We start from the raw sequence: 25,116 nt of genomic DNA on the forward strand, positions 1-25,116 counted from the left end.
CGTTGATGGAGAGGTTATTTTTTCCTGGCACCACTCTGCCAAGGCCCTCACCTCCTCCCTGTAGGCTGTCTCGTCATTGTTGGTAATCAGGCCTTCTACTGTGTCATATACTGTGTCATCTGCAACTTGACACGCAGTCATGGGTGAACAGGGAGTACATGAAGGGGCTGAGCACGTACCCCGTTTGTGTTAAGGATCAGCGAAGTGGAGGTGTTGTTTCCTACCTTCACCACCTGGGGGCGGCCCGTCAGGAAGTCCAGGATCCGATTGCACAGGACGGGTTTCAGACCCAGGGCCCCAAGCTTCATGATGAGCTTGGAGGGTACTATGGTGTTGAAGGCTCAGCTATAGTCAATGAGCAGCATTCTTACATAGGTATTCTTCTTGTCCAGATGGGATAGGGCAGTGTGCAGTGCGATGGTGATTGCATCGTCTGTGGATCTATTGGGGCGGTAAGCAAATTGAAGTGGGTCTACGGTGTCAGGTAAGGTAGAGGTTATATGATCCTTAACTTGCCTCTCAAAGCACTTCACAAAGACAGAAGTGAGTGCTACAGGGCGGTAGTCATTAAGTTCAGTTACCTGTTCTTTCTTGGGTACAGGAACACTCGTGGACATCTTGAATCAAGTGTGAACAGCTGACTGGGATAGGGAGAGATTGAATATATCCGTAAACACCCCAGCCAGCTGGTTTGCGCATGCTCTGAGGATGCGGCTGGGGATGATGTCTGGGCCGGCAGCCTTGCAAGGGTTAACAAGCTTAAATCTCTTACTCACGCCAGCCACGGAGAACGAGAGCCCCCAGCCCTTGGGAGTGGGCCGCGTTGGGGGCACTGTGTTATCCAGGTGCCCTTTGAGAGTCCCTATATGAGCTTGATACCTTGATAAGCTCATTGCCTGACGATGGCTCACCTCTTTCCGTACTTCAACCTCCCGACGTCTGATTCATTACTTTCCAACTCCTTGCTTCTTTTGACTTCACCCTTTTCCAGTCCCTTCCCACTCACAAGGCAGGCAATACGCTTGACCTCATCTTTACTAGAGGCTGTTTGCCTACTAATCTCACTGCAACCCTCTCCAGGTATCTGATCACTACTTTGGTTCTTTTTCTGTCTCCCTTTCCTCCAACCCTAGCCACTCAGCCCCTGCCCAGATGGCCAAGTGCCATTACAATCTTCGCTCTGTATCTCGCACTATTCTCTCCTCTTCATCCTGTCTTATCTCCCCTTTCTGCTGAATCCTTTTCCCTCCTGTCTCCTGACTCTACCTCTTCAACCCCCCTCACCTCCCTTTATGCATCCCATGACTCGCACTGTCCCCTTTCCTTCCGGCCAGCTTGGCCTTTCCCTCCTGCTCCGTGAGGAGGGAAAACTACTTCCGGCGCCGACAGAGATGGCCGCCTCGCTTCGCGTTCCTAGGAAACTATGCAGTGTTTAATTTTTTTACGTGTTATTTCTTACATTAGTACCCCAGGTCATCTTAGGTTTCATTACATACAGTCGAGAAGAACTACTGAATATAAGATCAGCGTCAACTCACCATCAGTACGACCAAGAATATGTTTTTCGCGATGCGGATCCCGTGTTCTGCCTTTCACCCAGGACAACGGAATGGATCCCATGCAGCGACCCAAAAAACGACTCCGAAAAAGAGGGAAACGAGGCGGTCTTCTGGTCATACTCCGGAGACGGGCACATCGTGCACCACTCCCTAGCATCCTTCTCGCCAATGTCCAGTCTCTTGACAGCAAGGTTGATGAAATCCGAGCAAGGGTAGCATTCCAGAGGGACATCAGAGACTGTAACGTTCTTTGCTTCACGGAAACATGGCTAACTGGAGAGACGCTATCGGGGGCGGTGCAGCCAGCGGGTTTCTCCACGCATCGCGCCGACAGAAACAAACATCTTTCTGGTAAGAAGAGGGGCGGGGGCGTAGCCTTATGGCTAACGAGACATGGTGTGATGAAAGAAACATACAGGAACTCAAATCCTTCTGTTCACCTGATTTAGAATTCCTCACAATCAAATGTAGACCGCATTATCTACCAAGAGAATTCTCTTCGATTATAATCACAGCCGTATATCCCCCCCCAAGCAGACACATCAATGGCTCTGAACAAACTTTATTTGACTCTTTGCAAACTGGAATCCATTTATCCGGAGGCTGCATTCATTGTTGCTGGGGATTTTAACAAGGCTAATCTGAAAACAAGACTCCCTAAATTTTATCAGCATATCGATTGCGCAACCAGGGGTGGAAAAACCTTGGATCATTGTTACTCTAACTTCCGCGACGCATATAAGGCCCTGCCCCGCCCTCCTTTCGGAAAAGCTGACCACGACTCCATTTTGCTGATCCCTGCCTTCAGACAGAAACTAAAACAAGAGGCTCCCACGCTGAGGTCTGTCCAACGCTGGTCCGACCAAGCTGACTCCACACTCCAAGACTGCTTCCATCACGTGGACTGGGACATGTTTCGTATTGCATCAGATAACAATATTGACGAATACGCTGATTCGGTGTGCGAGTTCATTAGAACGTGCGTTGAAGATGTCGTTCCCATAGCAACGATTAAAACATTCCCTAACCAGAAACCGTGGATTGATGGCAGCATTCGCGTGAAACTGAAAGCGCGAACCACTGCTTTTAATCAGGGCAAGGTGACTGGTAACATGACCGAATACAAACAGTGCAGCTATTCCCTCCGCAAGGCTATCAAACAAGCTAAGCGTCAGTACAGAGACAAAGTAGAATCTCAATTCAACGGCTCAGACACAAGAGGCATGTGGCAGGGTCTACAGTCAATCACGGACTACAAGAAGAAATCCAGCCCAGTCACGGACCAGGATGTCCTGCTCCCAGGCAGACTAAATAACTTTTTTGCCCGCTTTGAGGACAATACAGTGCCACTGACACGGCCTGCAACGAAAACATGCGGACTCTCCTTCACTGCAGCCGAGGTGAGTAAGACATTTAAACGTGTTAACCCTCGCAAGGCTGCAGGCCCAGACGGCATCCCCAGCCGCGCCCTCAGAGCATGCGCAGACCAGCTGGCCGGTGTGTTTATGGACATATTCAATCAATCCCTATACCAGTCTGCTGTTCCCACATGCTTCAAGAGGGCCACCATTGTTCCTGTTCCCAAGAAAGCTACGGTAACTGAGCTAAACGACTACCGCCCCGTAGCACTCACTTCCGTCATCATGAAGTGCTTTGAGAGACTAGCCAAGGACCATATCACATCCACCCTACCCGACACCCTAGACCCACTCCAATTTGCTTACCGCCCAAATAGGTCCACAGACGATGCAATCTCAACCACACTGCACACTGCCCTAACCCATCTGGACAAGAGGAATACCTATGTGAGAATGCTGTTCATCGACTACAGCTCGGCATTCAACACCATAGTACCCTCCAAGCTCGTCATCAAGCTCGAGACCCTGGGTCTCGACCCCGCCCTGTGCAACTGGGTACTGGATTTCCTGACGGGCCGCCCCCAGGTGGTGAGGGTAGGCAACAACATCTCCACCCCGCTGATCCTCAACACTGGGGCCCCACAAGGGTGTGTTCTGAGCCCTCTCCTGTACTCCCTGTTCACCCACGACTGCGTGGCCACGCACGCCTCCAACTCAATCATCAAGTTTGCGGACGACACAACAGTGGTAGGCTTGATTACCAACAACGACGAGACACCCTACAGGGAGGAGGTGAGGGCCCTCGGAGTGTGGTGTCAGGAAAATAACCTCACACTCAACGTCAACAAAACTAAGGAGATGATTGTGGACTTCAGGAAACATCGATGGAACAGTAGTGGAGAGGGTAGCAAGTTTTAAGTTCCTCGGCATACACATCACAGACAAACTGAATTGGTCCACTCACACAGACAGCATCGTGAAGAAGGCGCAGCAGCGCCTCTTCAACCTCAGGAGGCTGAAGAAATTCGGTTTGTCACCAAAAGCACTCACAAACTTCTACAGATGCACAATCGAGAGCATCCTGGCGGGCACCGCCTGGTACGGCAACTGCTCCGCCCACAACCGTAAGGCTCTCCAGAGGGTAGTGAGGTCTGCACAACGCAACACCGGGGGCAAACTACCTGCCCTCCAGGACACCTACACCACCCGATGTTACAGAAAGGCCATAAAGATCATCAAGGACATCAACCACCCGAGCCACTGCCTGTTCACCCCGCTATCATCCAGAAGGCGAGGTCAGTACAGGTGCATCAAAGCTGGGACCGAGAGACTGAAAAATAGCTTCTATCTCAAGGCCATCAGACTGTTAAACAGCCACCACTAACATTGAGTGGCTGCTGCCAACACACTGACACTGACACTGACTCAACTCCAGCCACTTTAATAATGGTGATGGGAAATGATGTAAATATATCACTAGCCACTTTAAACAATGCTACCTTATATAATGTTACTTACCCTACATTATTCATCTCATATGCATACGTATATACTGTACTCTATATCATCGACTGCATCCTTATGTAATACATGTATCACTAGCCACTTTAACTATGCCACTTTGTTTACATACTCACCTCATGTATATACTGTACTCGATACCATCTACTGTATCCTGCCTATGCTGCTCTGTACCATCACTCATTCATATATCCTTATGTACATATTCTTTATCCCCTTACACTGTGTATAAGACAGTAGTTTTGGAATTGTTAGTTAGATTACTTGTTGGTTATTACTGCATTGTCGGAACTAGAAGCACAAGCATTTCGCTACACTCGCATTAACATCTGCTAACCATGTGTATGTGACAAATAAGATTTGATTTGATTTGATTTGATTTGACTAAGTGCCTCATTGAGAGCTTACAGAACAGAGCTGCGGGCAGCTGAGCAAAAATGGATCCAAACTAAACTTCCGGAGGACCTATCATCCTTTCACTCCCTCCTATCTACCTTGTCTTCTTCTGTGTCCACTGCTGTGTCCACTTTCTATCACTCTAAATTTCAAGCTTCTGCCTCTAACCCTAGGAAACGTAATCCTCCCCCCTCCCCCTCCCTCTCTAATGACGACTGTCAACCACTTTGAAAAGAAGGTTGAAGACATCCGCTCCTCATTCATTCAGCCTATTGAATACAAGATGAAACCCTGCGACCCTCCTCCCTTCTCCAGACCATCTTCCATTGCTTACTTCCCTCATCAACTCATCCCTGACCACTGGCTGTGTCCCCTCTGACTTCCAAATGGCCCAAGTCGCTCCCGTTCTCAAGAAACCAACACCTCGACTCCTCTTTGTCGTCAAATACTACAGACCAGTATCCGTCCTTTCTTTTCTTTCCGAAACACTTGACCAACTCTCTCAATATCTCTCTCAGAACTATCTTCTTGACCCTAACCAGTCAGGCTTCAAAACGGGTCACTCAACCGAGACTGCTCTTCTCTGTGTCACGGAGGCTCTCCGCACTGCCGAAGCTGACTCTCCTCTGTTCTCATCGTCCTAGATCTAGTCACAGTTTTCGATATGGTGAACCATCAGATCCTCCTCTCCACCTTCTCGGGGCTAGGCGTCTCTGCACACTCTTGGATTGCATCCTACCTGGTAGGTCCCTCCTACCAGGAGAGATGATGTGGAGAGGATATACTCTCACTACTGGTGTCCTCCAGTGCTCAGTTCTAGGCCCTCTCTTCTTCTCTCTATACACCAAATCACTCTGCTCTATCATATCCTCACATGGTCTCTCCTATCATTAATATGCGGCTGGCACTCAACTACCTTTCTCCTTCCCCTCGTCTGACACTCAGGTGTCGACACGCATCTCTGCGTGCCTGGCAGATATCTCAGCTTAGATGTTGGCCCACCACCTCAAGCTCAACCTCGACAAGACTGAGCTGCTTTTCCTCCCGGGGAAGGCCTGCCTGCTCCAAGACCTCTCCATAACAGTTGACAACTCCACTGTGTCCCACTCCCAGAGTGCAAAGAACCTTGGCATGACCCTGGACAACACCCTCTCGTTCTCTACAAACATCAAAACTGCTTTGATGTTTGTAGAGAACGACAGGGTGTTGACTCACTCTTGCAGGTTAATGATCTACAACATCCCCGCTTGTGCCATCAAACCCCTGCAACTTACGTGAACACCAGCCCGCCTGGTGTTCAACCTTCCCAAGTTCTCCCATTTCACTCTACTCCTCCGCACACTTCACTGGCTTCCAGTTGAAGCCCGCATCCACTGCAATACCATTGTACTTGCCTATGGAGCAGCAAGATGAACTGCCCTTCCCTACCTTCAGGCTATGCTCAAACCCAACACCCCAAACCGAGCACTTCGTTCTGCCACATCTGGTCACTTGGCCCTCTCATCCCTATGGGAGGGCAGCTCCCGCTCAGCCCATTCCAAGCTCTTGTCTTGGCACCCCAATTGTGGAACCCTATCCATCTTTCCGAAAACATCTGTAACCCGACCTCTTAAAAGTGTATCTTAAATACACTTTGTCCCATCTATCTATGTTAAGATGAATGCACTAACTGTAAGTCGCTCTGGATCAGTGTCTGCTAAATAACTAAAATGTCAATGTAAATACTTGAAGTTAAACTAATCTGTAGAAAAAAATATTAATTTACGAATGCACAGACTAATTTTAGCATTGATCTCTCCCCTTTTTATATCCACTTCCCTCTCTCTCTCGCTTTCTCTCCCTCTCCCCATGCTCTCTTTGCTTCTCTCCCCCTCTCCCTCTCTCCTCCAGGCAGGGGAGTCTGTCCACAGTGCTCTGGCAGGCTGTAAGATTCTGAGGGAGCTGTCTAAGCTGGAGAGTGAGACAGAGACCAAGCTCTCTATGAAGGAGCTGGCCCAGAAGTTTGAGAACTTGGCCCTTGGTGGGTTAGCCTTATCCTGGCTGTGTGTTTGTACTGTGAGGATGTCAATGTAGTGGTTATCAACTCTGTTATGCATACATGTGAGCAGCTTGTATTTTTTGAGTGATGGTTACCCCATAGTAGCGAGTCTGCATAAGACCGCAAGGGACCTCCTGTTCTGAAAGTCTGCTGGACGGCATCCCAGTCTGGGACCATTCACATTGCTTTCACACTCAATGTCTTTAAGATGAGGACTGAAGCAAACCATTCCGCACTCCTAATGGGAAACCTAATGTGAAAACCTGTGACCTGTTTCTTCTCTCTTTAGAAGTCTTCAGTGAGTGAGTGTTAACCCTTTAATCATCTCTCTAGACGTGTTCAGTGAGTGCTACCAGAGCAGTGAGAGTCGCTCTTTCACCCTCCTTATAAGGCAGTCTCCGGTGTGGGGCAAAGCTACCTGTCTACAGATGGCCACCTCAGCCGACGCCCGCCACTTCTTCAGCCATGATGGCGTGCAGGTCTGTACTAAACTCAGGGGTCAGAGGTCAAGCTGTGTGTGTTTGTGCTTTGTGTGTGTGCATGCATACGTGTGTGTGAATCTTGAATCAAATCAAATTTATCACATGCTTTGTAAACAACCGGTGTAGACTAACAGTGAAATGCTTACTTACGGGTCCTTTTCCAACAAGATGAAGAGTTAAAGATAAAACATGTAATAATCTGTGTGTGATCTGTTTTCACATTAATCTTTATAAAACTAACCAGACCCTTAGATTTCCAAAGTGTGTGTGTTAGAACATGGAGGGGGGTTAATTGAAGTTTCTCAGTACCAACTCTGCTACTACCTCTTCCTCTGGCAGTCTCTGCTGTCTCAGATCTGGTGGGGAGACATGAAGAGGAGCACGAAGGTCTGGAAACTGGTCCTCTCCTTCTTCTTACCCCCCCTCATCTACACCAACCTCATCAGCTTCAGGTTAGTGTCTGTCTGTCTGAAAATGTCCAATCCAATAAAGGTGGAATATGCAGAAGTCGCACCACCATTTTCTGGTTGCAGGAATTCTAATACTTAGCATCATTTCAGTTTATGTGACAAAACAAGCAATGTATAGTGTAGAGAATCATTGTACCATCTAAACTGTTGTGAAATATATTTGAATTAACCAAAAATATAGTATTTTCAGCTGTTTGAAGCTGGAGTACAAAACGGAAAGTAAAATACGTAAAAACAAAACGTAAGAATGGGAAGCATAGAAATAGTGTACATAGATGAGTGCTATCGCTTCTTAGACTTGCTTTCAATGGGAATTAAATATCTATAACTCACATTTCTATGTGGATTTGGTCAGGTCGCCCAAAAAGTTACATATTTATGCATAATAAGCATTAAGATACAGAGAAGATTGGCTACCCACATGAAAAAATACTACAGTTTACTATAATATTTAATATAGAATTCAGCAGTAAACTTGAATATACTGTAGAATACTATATACAGTACTACACACTGTAGTATCCCTTGATCATGTGTAGTACTTAACTATATAATTTTGTTGTATAATGTAGACTACTATAGTAAATACTACAGTAATGTCCTCAAACAACAAAAGCACAGTCTGCAAAAACAAAGATAATAAAATATAAACACTACAGTATAATACAGTCTGCAAAAACACTACAGTAATTACTATAGTATAAACAAAAACATTTTACTACAGTAGTTATACTATAGTAAACTGCGAATGGGGTGGCAGGTAGCCTAGTGGTTACAGCATTGGACCAGTAACCGAAAGGTTGCTAAGATCGAATCCCCGAGCTGACAAGGTAAAAATCTGTCGTTCTGCCCCTGAACAAGGCAGTTAACCCACTGTTCCTAGGCTGTCATTGTAAATAAGAATTTGTTCTTAACTGACTTGCCTAGTTAAATAAAGGTGAATAAAAATAAAAAATATATTTAAAAAGTGATAGTACTTTATACTACAGTTATATCTGCAAAAGCAGATATAGTCAAGGCCGAGACCGAAAGCCGAGACCGAGTTCAAGACCATGATTGTAATTGTGTCAAATGTCACCATAATAACAGTTCAAAATGTCCAGTATTTATGTGTTCATACACAATATATACAAAATGATGTGGACACCCCTTCAAATTAGTGGATTTGGCTAGTTCAGCCACAATCAATCAATCGTTCCTGACAGGTTTATAAAATCAAGCACAGCCATGCTCCATAGAGCAGTAGAATGGCCTTACTGAAGAGCTCAGTGACTTTCAACGTGTCACTGTCATAGGATGCCACCTTTCCAACAAGTCAGTTTGTCAGAGTTGTTATTGTGAAGAGCAAACGTCTAAGAGCAACAATGGCTCAGCCGCGAAGTGGTAGACCACACAAGCCCACAGAACGGGACCGCCGAGTGCTGAAGCAGAGGAGAAATAATGGCCTGGGGCTTTTTTTCACTGTTTGAGCTAGGCCACTTAGTTCCAGTGAAGGAAAATCTTAATGCTACAGCATACAATGACATTCTAGACTATTCTGTGCTTCCAACTTTGTGGCAACAATGTGGGGAAGGGACTTTCCTGTTTCAGCATGACAATGCCCCCGTGCACAAAGTGAGGTCCATACAGAAATGGTTTGTCGAGATCGGTGTGGAAGAACTTGATTGGCTTGCACAGAGCCATGACCTCAACCCCATTGAACATCTTTGGGATGAATTGGAATGCAGACTGCGAGCTAGGCCTAATCGCCTAACATCAGTGGCCGAGGTCACTAATGCTCTTGTGGCTGAATGGAAGCAAGTCCCCGCAGCATTGTTCCATCTAGCCTTCCCAGAAGAGTGGAGGCTGTTATAGCAGCAAAGGGGAGACCAACTCCATGTAAATGCCCTTAATTTTGTTATGAGATGCTCGACAAGCAGGTGTCCACATACTTTTGGTCACATGTAGTGTATTTGACCGAGAACTTCGATTCGGTCTTATATTGCAAAATTAGAAATTGTGTTTTTTTTTTTTTTACATTGGATAAAAGTATAGACACATAGCTAAAAAATGGTATATCATACACTGCAGTTGAGGAACAATGGGAAAGTAATTCTGCTTTGAAATTTGATAAACTTGTAAACTCACTTTTGAGAAAATGGCCCTTGAATGTTTGGTACACCTACTGGAGAGCTCTTTGTCTAAACCTATTCAGCATCTTTCACACCTTCTTAAGCCTTAGCCCCACACATCTCATTAAGGATTCACATGTGAGGCCATGTAATAAACAGAGTGAGTAAGGTAGTGTAGCAAACAACCAAAGATTTCAAGACTAAAAGTGATGAAAGTAGTAGACTACAATAAGGAAAAACTCCAGGTAAAAATATACTTTATCTAGTCCTTGGCCTATATCCTAATCTGACTTTGGTGCAGGTCATTTTGTTCTTCATATTATCATCTCTTTTTTTTGTCACATGCACAGGACACAGAAGGTGTAAATGGTCAAGCGAAATGGTTACTTGCATATTTGCATAGTAGTAATATCAAAAATAGAAAGTGTCCAGATAATTTAAAATATATATATATTAGACAATGCTTACCCAGACACACTTATCTAAATTATAACCACCCCTCAGCTACATCTAGCTAAGTGGAGGGGTCACTTTTGTCTAGATCTAGACATGTCCACATGTTATTGTCTAGAAATGTACACATGTTCATGAAATACAATAGATGGCCGTAGTCACCCCCAGACACACCTGGCTAACTTGATGAGTCATGTAATCATCTGGCGAAGTAGAGTCTTTTGTTCAGATTTTTAGCTAGCTAGCTAGCTAGCTAAACAACAAATCACAATCCCAACCCATACTACTAGCAATACAAACAGATTGTCATAGCTAGCCACCATGCATGAAATGCTGTAGTATGAATCTGCAGGTAGCTAAGGCTAACCAACTAGGTTTCATGTTAGCTAGCTAACATTAGGCTATAACTAGCAATCCAAATGGATTTCTGAGATACTAATAATATTACTACACAGATCATGCACATAACATTAGCTAGCGAGACAGCAAGCTAACGTTTGCTAGCTATCTACCAGTAACTTGCAATGAAAACGACTTTGACAAAATTAGAAACGTATAATATCTGAAAGTGTATCTAGACTCTCACCCATGGACTGTACATGGATGAACGCTTCACTGCAGATTGGAACCCCTTTTCAGTAAGAAGTCTTGTGTAATAGCGCTTGTTTGGGCCGTGTTGTGTTAAGTCACTCCGGTTTACACTGACCATGTGCAGAAAGTAGTCCATCACAACTTTTTCCCACTGATCTTTGTCGATAGCGCCTACTAAATTCAGGGCAGCAATGTTGTTGAGAGCAGGAGCAACACTTTTGCAGTTCTCTATGGCTAACGTTATATCTTTTAAAAAATCAGCGGAAGATCGGATTATCTACACATAACGCTCATGTTATAGTCTGATGCATGCTACATGTCAGAGCAATTTGAACTCATCTCTCGGCATGTCCAGCCCATCCATTATCTCAGCCAATCATGGCTAGCGGGAAGGTTCCTGACTTTTTCTGTGGCTAAACCAATTAGGCTCATAATTTAACAATTGTATTCGTATTTACAGATGGCATACAAGTTTGTTATTAAGGCACTTGAAAGTTCACCTGTTCCAGAAGGCATTTTGATCAACAACCAAACAAATAATACGTTCAAATGCCTCTGCTGTGAAGTAGATGCAAGACAAATGCCTAGCATCCTGAAACGGGTCACATATGTATAGTTGTATAGAATAATGTGAATATTTGTGTTGTATTGTGCAGGGCACATTTGAAAAAGAGACCTAGGTCTCAATATGTCTTCCCTGGTAAAATAAAGGTACAAAAATAAATAAACTTTTCCTTCACCACCTATCTTACAATATCGTTCAAATCTTCAATTTGCAATGCTGCCTATTTTCATCTTTGCTTCCCTTTCACTACAGGCTATTTTCTCTCTATCATTCACATTTTTTATACGTGGAGCGTTCCTTATTTTCCTCATATGGGGTGAATTTGAGAAATTGGAAGCTGGTGGTGAAACTGTCTGTCAGTCTGTAATTTATTTATCTCTCTCTCTCTCTCTCTCAGGGAACATGAGGAAGAGGTGAGGTCGGAGGAGGTACCTCTTGGTCGAGACACAGAGAGTCTGGACGGAGGAGATGCCACTATGCTCTCCCTCTCCGACATCATGCAAACGTAAACACACGCACGCACACACACACGCACGCACATACTCATCTATGTACACACACTAAGTAATTATTCCCATTCTTATCCTCTCAGGGAAGAGGATGTCGAGGAATATGCTGCTCTAAGGGACAATCTGAAAAGTGCCCCCTCCTCCAATCCCAAGAGGCCCTTCGTATTGCTGCGCTGGAGGGAGTTCTGGTTTGCGCCTGTCACCTCGTTCCTAGGCAACGTGCTGATGTACTTCCTGTTCCTCATCCTGTTTGCTTATATCCTATTGTTGGACTTCAAGCCCCCGCCGCCTCACGGCCCGTCCACCTTAGAGTTTGTTCTATACTTCTGGGTCTTCACCATGGTCTGTGAGGAGATTCGACAGGTAGGATGCATCACATGTAAACAAAACACACTCAAATACACACAGACAAGTACAGAAAATGTACAGGCAAGAACCTATACAGTCACCTCTGTATGTATTGGCACCAGTGATAAAGATGAGCAAAATAAATATTAGAAATACCAAGATATATTGGATGGTCAAAAAAAATATATATATATTATTTTATACTAATGCAATTTATCAGAACATTTTATTTAGTTTAATAATCTAAACAGAAGTCAAAATTATTAAAATGACACAAAATGTGTTTACATTTCCATTATATTTTAGTCATTTAGCAGACATTCTTATCCAGAGTGACTTACAGAGGCAATTAGGGTTGCTCAAGGGCACCTCGGCAGGTTTTCACCTAGTCGGCTCAGGGATTCGAACCAGCCCAACGCTCTTAACCACTAGGCTACTTGCTGCTCTAGCAATAGGTAGTAATCAATATTAATAGATAGTAATAATGTATAGTAATTAAGTAGTAATAGATCGTAATTCTACTTTTTTTAAGTTAATCTCATTTTAAGGAAATGTATTGTGGCCTTTTCATGACTTTCTGTTTCACTAGGCTATAAAAATGAGGTAACACACATGTAAAATAATTTTGTCATTCATCACCATGGCAAAGAACTCACAAATAAAAAGAGACACGGTTGTTGACTTTCTAAAATTAGGCAATGGGTACAAGAAACTACTGAAAACCAAAATATACTACTTATCACTATTAGGGCAACAATTAAGAAGTTTAAAACAACTGGAACAGTGGTTAACTTGTCTGGTAGAGGACCCAAGTGTATCTTTTCCCCACACACAGTGAGGAAGATGTTCAGCAGGTAAAGAAAAGTCCAAGGGCCACAGTTGGAGAATTACAGAACTTGGTAAGGTTGCCATAAAAAAAGCCTTTATTAAGAGCAACCAACAAATGTAAACACATGGAGAAGGGAAAGGGGATACGTAGTCACTGAATGCATTCAACCGAAAAAATTGTAACCACCGAAAGCCACCAGATTATCTACAGCTGATTTCATGTTAAACCATCAATATTGGCTAAAATCACCTCAAAGCTGATCTCAATTGCAACCAGCATTGGCTACCGATATGCCTGCTCCCTAACACGGATGTCGGGTTATCTTTTAGACCCCTTTTAGTCCTCACCTGGCTACCTCTAACCCGGTCAACAGCCCTGCGCTCCCCACAGCAACTTGCCCAAACCTCCCCACTTCTCCTTCACCCAAATCCAGATAGCTGATGTTCTGAAAGAGCTGCAAAATCTGGACCCCTACAAATCAGCCGGGCTAGACAATCTGGACCCTCTCTTTCTAAAATTATCTGCCGAAATTGTTGCAACCCCTATTACTAGCCTGTTCAACCTCTCTTTCGTATCGTCTGAGATTCCCATAGATTAGAAAGCTGCCCCCTCTTCAAAGGGGGAGACACTCTAGACCCAAACTGCTACAGACCTATATCTATTCTACCCTGCCTTTCTAAGGTCTCAACAAACAGATTACCGATCATTTCGAATCTCACCGTACCTCCGCTATGCAATCTGGTTTCAGAGCTGGTCATGGGTGCACCTCAGCCATGCTCAAGGTCCTAAACGATATCATAACCGCCATCGATAATAGACATTACTGTGCAGCCGTATTCATCGTCCTGGCTAAGGCTTTCGACTCTGTCAATCACAACATTCTTATTGGCAGACTCAACAGCCTTGGTTTCTCAAATGATTGCCTCGCTTGGTTCACCAACTACTTCTCCGATAGAGTTCAGTATGTCAAATCGGAGGGCCTGTTGTCTGGACCTCTGGCAGTCTCTATGGGGATGCCACAGGGTTCAATTATTGGGCCGACTCTCTTCTCTGTATACATCAATGATGTCACTCTTGCTGCTGGTGATTCTTTGATCCACCTCTACGCAGACGACACCATTCTGTGTACCTCTGGCCCTTCGTTGGACACTGTGTTAACTAACCTCCAAATGAGCTTCAATGCCATTACAACTCTCCTTCCGTGGCCTCCAACTGCTCTTAAATGCAAGTAAAACTAAATGCATGCTCTTCAACCGATCGCTGCCCGCCTGTCCAGCATCACTACTCTGGACGGTTCTGACATATAATATGTGGACAACTACAAATACCTAGGTGTCTGGTTAAACTGTAAACTCTCCTTCCAGACTCACATTAAACATCTCCAATCCAAAATTAAATCTAGAATCGGCTTCCTATTTTGCAACAAAGCATCCTTCACTTATGCTTCCAAACATACCCTCGTAAAACTGACCATCCTACCGATCCTCAACTTCGGCGATGTCATTTACAAAATAGCCTCCAACACTCTACTCAACAAATTGGATGCAGTCTATCACAGTGCCATCCGTTTTGTCACCAAAGCCTCATATACTACCCACCACTGCGACCTGTATGCTCTCGTTGGCTGGCCCTCGCTTCATACTCGTCGCCAAATCCACTGGCTCCAGGTCATCTACAAGTCTCTGCTAGGTAAAGCCCCGCCTTATCTCAGCTCACTGGTCACCATAGCAGTACCCACCCGTAGCACGCACTCCAGCAGGTATATCTCACTGGTCACCCCCAAAGCCAATTCTTCCTTTGGCCGCCTCTCCTTCCAGTTCTCTGCTGCCAATGACTGGAACTAACTGCAAAAATCTCTGAAGCTAGAGACTCTTACCTCCCTCACTAGCTTTAAGCACCAGCTGTCAGAGCAGCTCACAGATCACTGCACTTGGACATAGCTCATCTGTAAATAGCCCATCCAATCTACCTCATCCCCATACTGTATTTATTTATTTATTTATTTATTTATATATCTTGTTCCTTTGCACCCCAGTATCTCTACTTGCACATGCATCATCTGCACATCCTACCATTCCAGTGTTTAATTGCTATATTGTAATTACTTCGCCACCATGGCCTATTTAAATAAAGGTGAAATAAACAATTGCAACCAACATTTTAAGACAATTTCCCCCTCTGGTGGGTATTATCATCGGAACAATATTGATCCTGCAATTTTATCTGACGAAAGGTAATTTATCTATTTGACTGTCATTCCATACAACTGAAATAAAGTATATCCTTGCTTACCATGTCAAATCTACTGTGGCAATTTACCGGACACCTTGTATGAATGCACAATGACATATCTTTCATATATTAGTGAGAAATAATAATAATACAAAAAAAAGGTTAAATTACTTCACACCTTTATTTAACTAGGCAAGTAAGGGATGAAAATGGCGCCGTAGAGAGAACACGGTGTTTCAGCGAGCTCTCGTGGCATTCGTAAATTTATATTTTTACATTAATCTCCTAGCTTGAAAAAGTGGTAGAATTGGCTAAACAAGTTACCATATAATGAGTCTTGACGACTTTTTCGCAAAAATCTCCGACAACATGCCCAACAGAACTACTAAGAAGTCGACCAAAACCCCCACCCCTGTGGATGTGCATAAGGAGCTAGCTAACGTTAGCGAGGCTAGCACCATTGCGGATACAGGCACAATGGACCTGGTGATTCAAAGGATGACTGATAACATTACTAAAGTGATCGATGCTAAGATAAGAACGGTCTTGGAAGCAATAGCAGGCCATTCAGCTGAACTACAGAGGGTTGTGGAACGTGTTGTTGAGGCGGAAGGAAGAATTGATGCAGTGGAAACTTCAACTACATCTATGGACGCTAAGCTAAAAGCACTTGAGAAACAGGTGCGCGAAATGGCGGAGCACATTGACGACTTGGATAATCGAGGACGCAGATGCAATATTCGTGTTGTGGGACTCCCGGAAAATTCTGAAGGGACACGTTCGGTAAAATTCTTTGAGGAATGGATCCCTGGCTACCTACAAATGGACACTAAGGCTGGCCGTGTGAAGCTAGACAGAGCCCATCGCTCTCAAGCACCGATACCCGGTCCCAATCAGCGCCCACGGCCGGTGGTTATAAAGTTCCACAACTTCACCGACAAGCAGCGCGTCATGGATGCGGCTAGAAACATCGGCTCTGATGGTAGTCAACGTAAAAGTCCTAAGGTTTTATTCTTCAATGATTATTCCACGGCGGTTGTACGAAGACGAAAAGCGTTTGATGAGGCGAAGGCTCGACTCAGGAGAATGAAGATGGACTACGCACTGTTGTACCCGGCCACATTGAAGATTATGGTCAACGGTTCACCTAAAAAGCTCTACACACCTGAAGAGGCTGCTGCGTTTATTGACTCTCTCGGGTAAATACATTTTAAGCTGCACCTCAGCAGCATTGGATAACTTTGTTTATTTTTGGTTGAATCTGATCATGAAACAGTGACGTGAGTCCTCACGTACTTCGGCTCAGTAATATTCGTATCTTTATTATTTTTCTTGCTAAAGTAATAGCCGCTATAGCTCAGGCTGAGATATGTGTGAATCCATATTGGTGCCCAGGTTTGGTTTTAGGTGGAAGAGCCTCAATATTCTCCTATTGATTTTATTTTCCATACATATAAAGGATGAGGCTATGGAGTGGCAATGCAGACTTAAGAGTCTACATTGGAGAGTTGAAATCCCCTGCATGTTAGCTAGTGGGAAAACCCCCTTTTGGATCTTTACATGTTTAATTTTTGGGTTTAGTATAGTTCGAGTTCAGGGTTCATATCGTTTGTTTATGCTCAGTGAGATGGAGGAGAGTTCAACACATGGAAAAAGGTACCACCCCACTTTTACAGTGGGATTCAGTCTGGATATTGAATGGTCAAGATACAATGGCAGGTAATGGACTGCGTGTATGTACATGGAACATTAGAGGGAGCCATAACCCCATTAAGAGGAAGAAGGTACTATCTTTTTTGAAAAAAGAAAATATTGATATTGCCCTGTTGCAAGAAACTCATTTGGAGGATAAGGAGCACCTGAAATTACAACAAGGGGGGTTTGGTCAAGTGTTTTTCTCATCATTTACATCCAGAAGTAGAGGGGTAGCAATTCTGGTGAAAAATAACTTACCACTTAAGGTCTTGAATTGTGTGAAAGATAAATTTGGTCGCTTTGTTATAATTAATGGTACTTTACAAGGGCAGAACATTTCTATAATGAATATTTACTTCCCCCCTGCTCACCCCCCTGATTTCCTCACTAAGGTTTTTCTAGACTTTTCAGAATTAAACTCGGACACTGCAGTGGTTGGAGGAGATTTTAACTGCTTGTTGAACCCCCTTATTGATAGGTTCCCCAGCGGTTTAGCTTCACTCTCTCCTCAAGCTAAGTCACTTAAAGCTATTTGTGATGATCTGGGGTATGCGGATGTCTGGAGAGCTTTTCATCCCTCCAACAGAGAGTTCACTTTTTTCTCTGCACCTCATGGATGTCAGACTAGAATAGATTATTTTTTTGTGCCCACGACGTCTCTGCAGTCTGTTCTATCCGCTAGGATAGGAAGCATAGTCATATCTGATCATGCTGAGGTGATCCTGGACATAAAACTCAACGGGGCATTCAATCGGTCAAGACATTGGAGGTTGAACACAACCATTCTTAAAGACCATACATTCACATCATATTTCATTACAGAGTTTAAAGCATTTTTCTCTATTAACTCTCAATCAACAGATAACCCCTCGCTCCTTTGGGAGACCTGTAAAGCGTATGCCAGGGGTCTGATTATGTCATACACAGCTACTAAGAGACGGAAAAAGCGTGAAAAGCAAAAAATGTTAGAGGGTGAATTAGGAACTAAAGAGAAGGACTACATTAAAACGCCCACTCCTGCCCTATTAAAGGAAATATCAGTCATTAGATCAACGTTAGACTCTCTCCTAACACAGGACGCTGAAAAGAAAATGAGATTTGTGAGGCAAAAGCTATATGAACATGGCGATAAGCCAGGAAAGTACTTGGCATACCTAGCTAAAAAGAGAGCTGACTCTCAGTCAATTGCTACTATTACTGACTCTGATGGTAATCACTTATATGAAAATAAATTGATAAGTGACTCATTTAAGAAATTGTATACAAATCTTCATGCCTCAGAACTGCCAAATGATGCACCCAAATTAATGGAGAACTTCTTTTGTAAGATTGAGCTCCCTACTATCTCCGAAGAGCAGCGGTCCCTCCTTAATGCCCCTATTACCAAGGAAGAGATAATGTTCGCAATTAAGAATCTGCAAAATGGTAAGGCCCCAGGACCAGACGGGTTTTGTAGTGAGTTCTATAAAGAGTTCCATGGCCTGATCCTTGAGCCATTGCGGGATATGTTTAATCACTCATTTTCAAATGACCAACTCCCTCAAACGCTGAGAGAAGCCAACATTTCACTTATTCTCAAAAAGGGAAAATGTCCAGAGTCTTGTTCCTCGTACAGACCAATTTCCCTTCTGAATGTGGATAGAAAATTGCTTTCTAAAATTCTAGCCACAAGATTAGAGGACTCACTGCCATTAATTGTGAAAGGAGACCAAACTGGCTTCATTAAGGGCCGTAAGTCATGCAACAATGTCAGGCGGCTTCTTAATGTAATTCAAGCTTACCAACAAAGTGCTGTGGATGGTCTGGTGCTCTACCTAGATGCTGAGAAAGCATTTGATCGTGTGGAGTGGTCTTACCTATTATTTGCTCTAAATAAATTTGGTCTGGGTGACAACTTTATAAAATGGGTGAAAGTTTTATATGATGATCCTCAGGCTGCTGTCCTTACTAATGGGCTAAGGTCAAATAACTTCTCTATACACAGAGGTACCAGACAGGGCTGTCATTTATCCCCCCTCCTCTTTGCACTCGTTATGGAACCACTGGCTGAGGCCATCAGGGTAACGCCTGCTATACAGGGGCTGCTCATTGGTGATGTTCACCATAAAATAAGCTTGTATGCTGATGATGTCCTGATATTCATCTCTAGTCCCGAGACTTCAATTACAGCTCTTATTAATATTATTGAATTATTCAGCGAATTCTCAGGCTACAAGATTAACCTAACTAAGTCAGAGGCTATGCCACTTGGTAGCCTGCACTCTGTACCTAATACTTCTCCCCCCTTCCCTTTTAAATGGTCTCCATCAGGTTTCATGTATCTGGGTATATTTGTAACTCCTAAATTCCAGCAAATGTACAAAGCCAATTTTGTTCCCTTGTTTGATACAATAAGACAGGATCTGGAGCGCTGGAACTCTCTCCCGATTTCTTGGTTGGGTAGAATATCCCTCTTGAAAATGAACATTTTACCTAGACTACTTTACCCAATCCAAATGATCCCAGTATTACTCTCCAATAAGGTAATAAAGGATGTAAATGGATGGCTAAGTTCCTTTATATGGAGTAAACGCAAACCAAGACTTAAGATGGCAATATTGCAGCTGCCAAGTTCTATGGGCGGCTTGGACCTGCCCAATATCAGGTTCTATCAATGGTGTGCCCACCTTTGTTATATTTCTGACTGGATCACAAATGATGACTCCTCTATTTGGTTAGACATTGAGACTTCTCTTTCAAAATACCCCTTACAGGATCTTTTATTTTTCAGAAGTTTTAAGTCTGTAGAAGATCACTGCAATAATCCCGTTACACTTAACACACTCAAAGTATGGAGGTCAGTTCAACGCTTCCTGGGAAGGTCCAAACTAACCTCTGCTCTTACCCCAATTCTTAACAATCCAGATTTCAGTCCAGGATTGCTGGATGCCGGCTTTAACTCTTGGCTTAATAAGGGCATACGCAGGCTAAATGACTTATTTGTTGATAAGATTTTGTTGTCATTTGAGCAGATGGTCGAGAAATATTGACTCCCAAAGCAGGACTTTTTCCGCTTCCTACAAGTAAGACATTATATCCTGAAGGGCACCACCTTAATTGGTAACCCTGATGTGTCTGTCATTGAAAGAATGCTTTTTTTCCCACAAAGGAAAATGTCTGTTTTATGATACTTTAAGGTCCCTTTCTGCTGTCAACACACAGAGGGTGAAACAAGTGTGGGAGAAAGAATTGTCTGTTACTATTGACAAAGAGATGTGGGAGGACATTTGGAGATATGCAAAAACAATATCTATATGTAATCGTACTAGAGCAATCCAATTAAGAATAATACACAGATTGCATATATCCCCAAATCGCAGACATGCTTTTAGCCCCACCTCCTCTTCCCCTCAGTGTCTTAAATGCAAAACTGATACAGGCACCCTAACACATTGTTTATGGTCATGCACCAAAATACAAAGATACTGGTCTGGTGTTCTGCAAGAAATTGAAAAGATCCTAGGGGTTGATCTAGAGTTGGACCCAGTTTCTTTACTGTTAGGTCTCCCTAGTAGGCAGGTTACTTCTGTGAGTAAAAGGACGCTTTACAACATCCTCACCTTCGCAGCGAGGAAAAACATCCTTTTACAGTGGATTAGTGATAAGGTTCCTTCTATTAAAGATTGGCATAAGATACTATTTGAATGGGTGCCTCTGGAATATCTAACATGTACATTGCATTCTAAAACAGACCAGTTCTACAAAGTATGGGAACCTTATCTAAATTACCTAGAACCTGAGGTATCAGCTATTATGCTGCAAGGATTCTCGTAGAATGACGGGGATGTATGTATTTCAGAACTACACTGTACGTTCCATGTGTGGAACCTAACCTCTTGGTTTAAACTGAGCTTTTTTGTTTAATTTCTGTTTGTAAGTTTGTTTAAAATGTATGTATTGAGAGACGCAATGATGGTGATGGGGTGAGAGAAGCTTTCTGTGTGCTTTGTCTCTGTTGTTGTATCTCTTAATATGGGTGAAAATTGTAAAATTCCAATAAAAATACTGTTAAAAAAAAAAAAAAACTAGGCAAGTAAGTTAACAACAAATTCTTATCTACAATGACGGCCTACCCAAACCCAGACGGCGCTGGGCCAATTGTGTATCACGGCCGATTGTGATAAAGCCTGGATATATATAACAAGACTGTTAAAGGAGCATGGCGCTGTGCACCAGAACGCTTATTGATGCATGTTCATTCTTGCATATTGAAATGGGGAGGATTGGGAAACGTAGATATTATTGTGATGGCCTATGAAATATGGCTGAAGTGAATTCTACCACTGCAGCAGTAGAGGCTGGTGGGGGAAGCTATAGTAGGATGGGCTCATTGTAATAGCTGGAATGGAATTAATGGAACGATATGGAAACCACATGTTTGACTCTGTTTCATTTATTCCATTCCAGCCATTACAATGAGCCAGTCCTCCTATAGCGTCTCCCACCAGCCTCCTCTGAACTGCAGTTAGCATTGTCAATGTGGGTGACATGGAGCTATTGGACTGGACTTAGCAGGAAAGGCCTTGAAGGAGAAAGTTTCCCAAACTGCAGCATATTAAGACATGTCTTTGTACTGTGTCCAAATGGATTTCAGATGCATCCCCAGACCCAGAGAAACCTGATGAATGCACTGATGAGAAGGATGATGTTAAACTTACTGACAGTGTGTCCCAAACGTCCAGCCGCAAGTCTAACAGGAGTTCACGGTCAGTTTTATCCTCCACATCCTCAGCCTGAATTCAAGCTGAAAGAGCAGCAGTAGTAACAAAGGCTGCTGCTCTCAAGTTAAAATACCATCTAGAGCAGGGATGGGCAACTGGCAGCCCTTTTGTAGGCCCACGGATCAATGTCCCCCCGCAAAAATAAGTTAGGGTCTCAACTTACTGTTGAGGGTTGGAGTAGTAGAGTACGAAATTTGATTGTGCATTAGCAGTTTTTCTCTTCGGGCAGTCACTGATAGTCACTCAATTAGCCCATGTCAACAAACATTTTTTTAGAAGGTAAATTAATCTCCTTGGCCAGCTATCTAAACTTGTAGTAACAATGGTCAAATTACCGAGAGTTGGCCCCCGATCATCAGATAAAAACTCCACCATATGGCTAAATGTGTAGAATTGCAGGAAATTAGCTGTAAAACGGCACATTTTTCAATCTGCCCCGTGGCAAAATTTGTAGAATTTAGGGTTGTGACGGTAGGCCTACACATATTCAAACTGAACAGTTCGGTACGGGGACCTTGGATCGGTCCACACTATGAACCCAAATAAATACATAAAAATATGAAAACACTAGGACTATAGGCTATGCCTACGATGTGTTGTAGGCCTCTTGAGTAAACCTGAGCTGAAAAAACATTTCAGGCTATTCTGTTAAAACTACAGCCAATGCACATATTATAATCAACTTTCAAATCTTAATTGGCCCATTTGTGAGGCACAACCGGGAATTAGTTCTGTAAAATGCCGAGTGGTGGGGTCTGTAAACCAGACCGATTCTCCATTGTTGTGTTTGTTGATTAACTTTTACAACACAAAATAACCAAGCGGGATGCAGGAGTACTATTTCAATTTGTTTATGGCCGGTGTAGGCCGTCATTGTAAATAATAATTTGTTCTTAACTGACTTGCCTAGTTAAATAAAGGTTACAATTAAAATATATATTTAAGCTTCACATGATACATCCGGTGTCCAGTGTCAGTTCGTCCCGGCATTGATAGTACTGAGCTTCTGTTGTGCATTCTGGACATTTTGTGTTGCGGAGTACAGCTGGGACAGAGTAGGGCTTTAGCCCCACCCATCCTTATAAGGATTCACGTGATGCCATGTGCTAAACAGAGTGAGAAGTTTAGTAAACAACCAAAGATTTCAAGACTAAAAGTGGTAAAAGTAGTAGGCTACAATAAGAAAAAACTCTAGGTAAAAATACACTTTATCTAATCCTTAGCCTATATCCTAATCTGACTTTGATGCAGGTCATGTTGTTCTTCACATTACCGTCTCTGGTAAACACACATTATATCAAATAAAATCTGATTTGGGTCATGTGAACTAATTTGGGTCATGTGAACTAATTTGGGTCATGTGAACTAATTTGGGTCATGTGAAGGAAATGCTATAACCACTCCCCAGCCACATCTCGCTAAGTGGATGGGTCACTATTGTCTAGACATGTGCACATATTCAGGCCATACAATAGATGACCATAATTGCCCCCGGATACACCTGGCTAACTTGATGGGTCACGTAATCATCTGATGAAGTGGAGTCTTTTGTTTAGACATCTAGCCAGCTATCTGAACAATGAACCTGCAAAATCCCAACTCATACCACAACCAATACAAATATTGTCGTAGCTGTAGTATGAATCTGCAGGTAGCTAAAGCTAACAACTAGGTTCAATGTTAGCTAGCTAACACTAGGCTATAACTAGCAATGCAACTGGATTTCTGAATCTAATAATATTACTATACAGATCATACACGTACTGTAACATTTGCCAGCTGTTACGATTAACTAGGAGTGGTGGGTGGAATCAGGCGCAGAGAGCAGGGTTCAGTAGATTGTAAAATGTATTCTCCGGCGCATCAAAACGGTCACGCCAACACACAGGGCGCATACAATTTACCAGCCCAAACAACAGGACCAAAATAGTCCGGAGAATACATACACGGAAAAAACACCATCCAACAGAGTAACAACAAACAAGCCCGCACAAATACCCAGCGGGCCTAGTGCCCTTAAATAGCCTACAAACAAACTCTAACACAAAACAGGTGTACCCAATTACCCAATAAACAGAAACAAACGGAAAGGGAATCGATGGCAGCTAATAGGCCGGTGAACAGGAAGAGGCACCATCTTCGGCGAGGTTCGTGACACCAGCAAGCTAATGTTTACTAGCTAGTTAACCGTATGTGTTAACTTACAATGAAAATTACTTTCTGACAAAATTTTAAACGTATAATATCTGAAATGTAGCTAGACTCATACCCGTATACACGGATGAACGCGTCATGGCAGACTGGAACCATTTAACTTCATTTTGTTTGTAGCTACATCTTGGTTGGCCAGCGATGTGTCAAGTCACTCCGGTTCATACTGACTGTGGCGTGTGCAGAAATTTGTATTGGTCACATACACATGTTTAGCAGATGTTATTGCGGGTGTCGCGGGTGTTTCTAGCGCCAACAATGCAGTAATATCTAATAAGTAATATCTAACAAATTCACATCAGTACAAACAATGCACACAAAAGTAAAGGAATGGATTTAAGAATATATCAATATTTGGACGAGCAAATGTCGGAGCAGCATAGACTAAAATACAGTAAATACAGTCGTGGCCAAAAGTTTTGAGAATGGCACAAATATTAATTTTAAGTTTGCTGCTTCAGTGTCTTTAGATATTTTTGTCAGATGTTACTATGGAATACTGAAGTACAATTACAAGCATTTCATAAGTGTCAAATGCTTTTATTGACAATTACATGAAGTTGATGCAAAGAGTCAATATTTGCAGTGTTGACCCTTCTTTTTCAAGACCTCTGCAATCCGCCCTGGCATGCTGTTAATTAATTTCTGGGCCACATCCTGACTGATGGCAGCCCATTCTTGCATAATCAATGCTTGGAGTTTGTCAGAATTTGTAGGTTTTTGTTTGTCCACCCGCCTCTTGAGGATTGACCACAAGTTCTCAATGGGATAAAGGTCAGGGGAGTTTCCTAGCCATGGACCCAAAATATCAATGTTTTGTTCCCCGGGCCACTTAGTTATCACTTTTGCCTTATGGCAAGGTGCTCCATCATGTTGGAAACGGTATTGTTCATCACCAAACTGTTCCTGGATGGTTGGGAGAAGTTGCTCTCGGAGGATGTGTTGGTAACATTCTTTATTCACGGCTGTGTTCTTAGACAAAATTGTG

General features: G+C 43.3%; 1 protein-coding gene across 1 annotated transcript in view; it reads left to right on the forward strand.

Moving 5' to 3' along the window:
- The window catches only part of LOC110539079 (transient receptor potential cation channel subfamily M member 4), an 80,450-nt gene that overhangs the window by 36,017 nt on the left and 19,317 nt on the right, over positions 1–25,116 (forward strand). Inside the window, exons 14-18 of the mRNA XM_036937948.1 lie at positions 6,725–6,854; positions 7,206–7,351; positions 7,694–7,806; positions 11,942–12,049; positions 12,137–12,416. Of these exons, the coding sequence (XP_036793843.1) occupies positions 6,725–6,854; positions 7,206–7,351; positions 7,694–7,806; positions 11,942–12,049; positions 12,137–12,416 (777 nt within the window). The remainder of the gene's footprint in view (positions 1–6,724; positions 6,855–7,205; positions 7,352–7,693; positions 7,807–11,941; positions 12,050–12,136; positions 12,417–25,116) is intronic.

This window comes from Oncorhynchus mykiss, chromosome 12 (genome assembly GCF_013265735.2).
Source record: "Oncorhynchus mykiss isolate Arlee chromosome 12, USDA_OmykA_1.1, whole genome shotgun sequence".
NCBI lineage: Eukaryota > Metazoa > Chordata > Actinopteri > Salmoniformes > Salmonidae > Oncorhynchus > Oncorhynchus mykiss.